The sequence below is a fragment of the Diabrotica undecimpunctata genome, unplaced genomic scaffold (genome assembly GCF_040954645.1).
Source record: "Diabrotica undecimpunctata isolate CICGRU unplaced genomic scaffold, icDiaUnde3 ctg00003284.1, whole genome shotgun sequence".
Lineage (NCBI taxonomy): Eukaryota > Metazoa > Arthropoda > Insecta > Coleoptera > Chrysomelidae > Diabrotica > Diabrotica undecimpunctata.
Genome location: NW_027314481.1, coordinates 8,362 through 13,700, shown reverse-complemented (window position 1 = coordinate 13,700; position 5,339 = coordinate 8,362). Strand labels below are relative to the sequence as shown.

The 5,339-nt window shown below is 31.7% G+C and overlaps 2 protein-coding genes across 2 annotated transcripts; both read left to right on the top strand.

Annotated features, from left to right (window-relative positions):
* The first annotated feature begins 1,123 nt into the window (after positions 1–1,123).
* On the top strand, positions 1,124–1,627 carry LOC140432225 (zinc finger BED domain-containing protein 5-like). The gene has a single exon (XM_072520048.1). It carries the CDS (start codon positions 1,124–1,126, stop codon positions 1,625–1,627), a length of 504 nt encoding a protein of 167 aa, XP_072376149.1.
* A 189-nt stretch (positions 1,628–1,816) lies between these two features.
* On the top strand, positions 1,817–2,326 carry LOC140432224 (zinc finger BED domain-containing protein 5-like). Its single transcript, XM_072520047.1, has one exon. The coding sequence runs from the start codon at positions 1,817–1,819 to the stop codon at positions 2,324–2,326; it is 510 nt and encodes a 169-aa protein (XP_072376148.1).
* The last annotated feature ends 3,013 nt before the right edge of the window (positions 2,327–5,339 follow it).

Below are 5,339 nucleotides of genomic sequence, written 5' to 3'. Positions count from 1 at the left end.
TTATAATTAAAAATTAAACTAATTAATTAATAAAAGTCAGCTTATTCATAGCATAAACAAGAATAGCAAATCATAATAATATATTCACTAACATTAAGGATTTATTAATTTTTTCACGCACTAAAACACTTTATGAAGTCAATAACTCTATTCAGTTTATTATTATTAACGGCAATGTTTTTAGAATATTCATGTATTTAGTAAATGGCTCGCTTTAAAATAAATCCTATTGTGCAAAAAATATCGGCTTGTAACAAGAACTCCAAATATTTTAAGGTAATTTACGCCAGAAGATCGATTGTTTACAGGTTCTATTTTTGTTGCGATAGAAGGCATACCTAGCATTTTTGCACATCAAGATAAAAAATTAGAGAGTGCTGAATGATTTCTATTCACAAAATTTATATAGTGTGTTCCAACTAAAATTTTACCAACCCAGAAACTCAGAAACCAAGAGTTTCTTCAAAATTTAAGAAAACACGTCAATTTGTATTGGAAGGGTGACAAATTTTTATGCAAAATTCATGCCCTCAAATGTAATCCCCTACTGTCCCGCATCAACCCTCAGTTTTTTTATATAGCACGTGTGGCCGAGTGGAACATTATTTAAAAGGTAATTTTTTTTCTCTACACCAGTGGTTCCCAACTGGTGGTCCGCGGACCCCTTTGGGTCCGCGAGGTATGGCTGAGGGGTCCGCAAGATATAAAAATAATTATATGAAGAGCCAAGGAGAAAAACGATATAAATCCATTTTGCAAATTTTTTTAGGAGAGCGAAAACAAAGTTTTTTAAAATCTTTAAAATTCATATATCGCGCAAACTTAAAGTTATATCAAATTTTAGATTGTTAACTATAATTTTGTTTATATTCGTTTTGTTTTTCACGGAAAGTTACATTAAGCGTACGTTATGGACCGTTGGTTAAAATGTGGATCGTTAAAACGGGATAGACCTACAGACGAAGAGGGAGAAAATGCATTTAATGTTAAAGTTAAAAAGTCAATGACTCTCGAACCGAACTTGTCAGTGTCTCTTGAACCCAACTCGTCGGCGTCTCTTAAACCTAATTCTACCAAGATCAGTGCTGCAAAAATTAGAAAATACAACTCTGATTACTTTTAAATGGGTTTCACGTTCACTGGCCCTGAGCAGCAGCCTAAACCTCAATGTGTAATTTGCTACGAAAGCCTTTCGAATGAGTGTATGAAGCCAGCAAAACTCCGTCGGCATCTTGGGACAAAACATCCAGAGTACAAAAGTAAGTCATTCGATTTTTTTAAAAACAAACTAGGAGAGCTTAAAAGATCTCGTAAAAACATTACTAAGCACTATGGTGCAGATGTAAATAAAAATGCAACCCTTGCATCTTATGAGGTATCCCAGCTTGTCGCTAAATGTGAAAAAAACATACAATTGCTGAAGAACTTATACTCATTAGCAATAATTCTATCCAAGAGAATGTTGGGTGATGCGGCTGTTAAGATAATAAGTACTGTTCCGCTCTCTAACAACACTGTCCAAAGACGAATTTCAGATATGGCCAATAACATTGAAGATACATTGCTGATCAAACTTAGCATGAGCGACATGTTTTCTCTTCAATTGGTCGAAAGCACCGACATATAAAAAAAAGCAATAATGTTGTGTTTTGTTCGATTTTTGTGGGAGGACCAGATATTGAAAGATTTTCCCTTTTCATGCGAACTACTTCACACAACAGCAGCAGATATTTTTACGGCATTAAATGATTTTTTCAATAAACATGACGTCACATGGACAAAATGTGTGGGCTTGTCTACGGATGGAGCAAAATCAATGGCTGGCCACAAAGCAGGACTTCAAGCTCGTGTCAAAACAGTAGCTCCTGAGGTGAAATGGACACACTGTTGTATTCATCGTGAATCCTTGGTAGCCAAAACATTGCCTGAACCTTTGCAGAAGATACTTAACGAAGTAGTTCAAATCGTTAACTACATTAAAACTCGACCTCTGCAATCCAAATTATTTTCTTTGTTGTGCAAAGAGATTGGCAGTGAGCATGAACACTTTCTTATTCATACGGAAGTAAGGTGGCTCTCTCGAGGGAGGATATTGACAAGATTTTTTGAACTTAGAGATGAAGTTCGTGTTTTTCTTCTTGACACCAAGTATGTTCTCACTGACTTCTTTTGGCTTTGCTCAACTGCCTACTTAGCTGACGTGTTTGAACACTTGTATGTATTAAACTTAAGTTTGCAAGAGAAAAATGTAGACATGTTCAAAGTTGAAGATAAGATCAGTGCTATGGTAAAAAAGTGCCAGCGTATGTCATTAATTGAGGAGTGAAAATTAAAACTAATAATGTACTCATGTAGGTACTCTGTATTTTCACAAATAAATCCTAAATAGCATTAGTTTAATTTATGTTTTCACATATTTTGGCTCTTTTCAGCTAACTTAAGGTTTGTTTAGGTCTTTGGGAAATAGTGGGGGTCCTCGTCATTGTAGTACCCCTGCTCTACACGACACTCTATTTTTTTTTTTTTTTTTTTTTAATTTACGTAATATCTTTGAAGATAATTTTGGATTTAACTAATTTATTGGTTGAATATCAGTAATAACAAAGAAACATAAAATTTCACCAAATCAAAAAAATTTAATGTTCTTAGTGACCCCCAACACAATAATTCAATCAACCTGCAAATTGATATCAACATGCCAATGTGTTGAAGATAATTTCTTTTCTTTTTGTAAAAGTATTACTTTTTCACATGAATTTTTGATAATGAATTCTTATTATTTTCTTTAATGTTTACCAAGTTACCTGATTTGAGATTTTTCAACGAGTGAATAATCAGAGATATTATTGTAAAGGCTAACAAAAATGGGATATTCTAGTGAAGAAAGAATAGAATTAGGCTATACTAATCAATGTGCTAAGGCTACGGCAAGGATTTTTAATACGAAACACCAAAAAAAAAATGTAAGTTACCGATACGTTAAACATTTAACTTTAATTTTGTTTATACCTGATTAAGTACTGTTTGAAAAAAATATTATTAATATAACAATAAAAAGAAAACACTGAAAACTTTGTTTTCAAAACTTCCACAATAGTATATTACATAACGAGAGTTGTAAGAAGCTTTATTACATGCGAGTAAAAAAGTTGCGCGCAAGACGCGTAGCGGCGAGCGCAGTAATTTTACAAGCATGTAATAAGCTTACAATTCAAGTTGTGTACTATACTTTTTCTACGATTATTTTCATTTATAAAAATAAAACGTACAACAAGTAACTTTTAATCTTTTCTGTCTAATCTTTTATTTATTTAACAAAATTTGGGAACAATTTAAATTAAACATTTATTTATAATAATTAATTGTAAAATTTTGGCAATTATTTATAACTATACCCTTATATGAGTTTGGCGGTTGTTCAATAATACGTGGTAAATGGTGAGATGACGTAAACTGTACGGTGTGTCCTTTTTGAACATTGGTATTTTCAGTGTATGTAAAGGTCTGTAAATTACTTTCAATTAAATTTATAATTCTATTGGCTGTTGACGTTTTATTATTTATTGACTCGTCGACATATCCTTCGGCCGTTGTTGAAGATTTCCATCCGCCATGTCGTTTAAGAGCCATTAAATCACCACCAATGGTGGCGGAAGTTCGTCTTAAACAGTGACCTGTCTACATTTTGAGATCTGGTAACTTTAAATGTTCGGCTATTTGTTTAGGAACACCGACTATTTTGTTTAATCCTACTACCTGTTTCGTACATTTACCTCTTTGATAATTAAGAAAAAATTGATTTATTTTCGGATCGCTAATCTGTAGTCGAATTTCTATATTATATTGTTTGCAGATTTTATAGAAATTTCCGGAAATAACGAAAAATCTACATATTTTGGTTTTCGTATCAGGAATTTTAACCAATAACATGGTACTTAAATCATCAGTGTCACAAATTTTAAGATTTTTTAACTCTTGTTTCTCACAAGCTCCACATATTCCAATAATTGCAATAACCTTAAAATAGAAGTATTATAAGTAGGCACATTTATATTATACTTTTAAATAACATACCTTTATTAACAAGTACTGTATATCAGGAGCTCCATTTAAAAAAAGTTTTATTTTATCAGGATGTAAAATTTGTTGTTTTTAAAACCTTTGATTGCCTTTTTAGATAAGCTTGCTTTAGATAAGCTTGAAAATTTCGGGTAATTTTCAATATTAACATTATTTTTTAAAGTTATAACACTTCGTAGCTTAGGATATATTGCCCATAATGAGGATGGTTTAAATTTCTTAGCGATTTCACCAAAATAAGCCAAGAGTACGTTTTCAGAAAATAAATTTACATTATTTGTTGTACGCCAATCCAGAAATTGCTGATATACCTTTTCATATCTTCCTCTAGATTTTTCTGGTAATAGGTTCTCGGTAGTATTCGCAGCTAACTGCATAATATTGGGTGGTGTACTACGAAATTCATCTTCACTATTCGATGAACTCATTTTATTTATCTGTATTTAAATTACAACTATATTTACACTGACAGATGAATAATTTTTAATCTGTCAAAATAACGTCCGTTAATTCGTTTCCATGGTAACTCTACCAAATAACTTACACGGCTTATGTGATAATACACATTTTTATAGAAGCAAAGCGTAATTTTTTTTTATTACGTGCTAGTCATTACGTGTCAGTATCTGTTTTGATGTATTTACTTAGCATCCAAATAGTAGATAATATACAATTTACTAGTAAGAGAGTAGAAACAATTTATTATAATATCCTTTTATTACAACTGTTGCAGCAGAGTGCCTTTCTCAAGGGATCTACTTTTGGTATGTGTTTACACTTTATAGTCTTTAACTGAATAGGTTTAGGAGGGGAGAACTGTTTGTCTCAATTTTTTCATTCAGAATTATTTCTATTTTTTTTAGTTTATTAATTTCTATGGATTCTAATAAAGATAGCTTAAGACCTTTACTTTGGATGTGAAGAATTTGAAATTTGTCAATAAAAGAATGTTTCTGATCTGGAAGGTGAATTGCGTATGTAGAATCTGTTTTTCTATTATTGAAAGCCCTTTTATGTTGTGCTATACATTTGTTAAAGGTGTCACCAGTTTGACCAATGTAAGTTTTTGGGTAGTCGCCATATTTAAGTTTGTATACATCACTTTGTAAGTACTTTTTATTTTTGCTCTTGTTGATTTTAATATATTTGCTTAAGTTGTTTGTTCTAAAATCTGGCGTTATCTTTCTTTTTGATGTGTTTGGCAATTTTTGTTGATATCTTGTCTGTATGTGTTATCGAGCAGAAGGTACTGGTCTTTT

Bases quoted from the DNA above. Each gene is read 5' to 3' on its own strand.
- LOC140432225 (XM_072520048.1), top strand. From the start codon at position 1,124: ATGGGTTTCACGTTCACTGGCCCTGAGCAGCAGCCTAAACCTCAATGT.
- LOC140432224 (XM_072520047.1), top strand. From the start codon at position 1,817: ATGGCTGGCCACAAAGCAGGACTTCAAGCTCGTGTCAAAACAGTAGCT.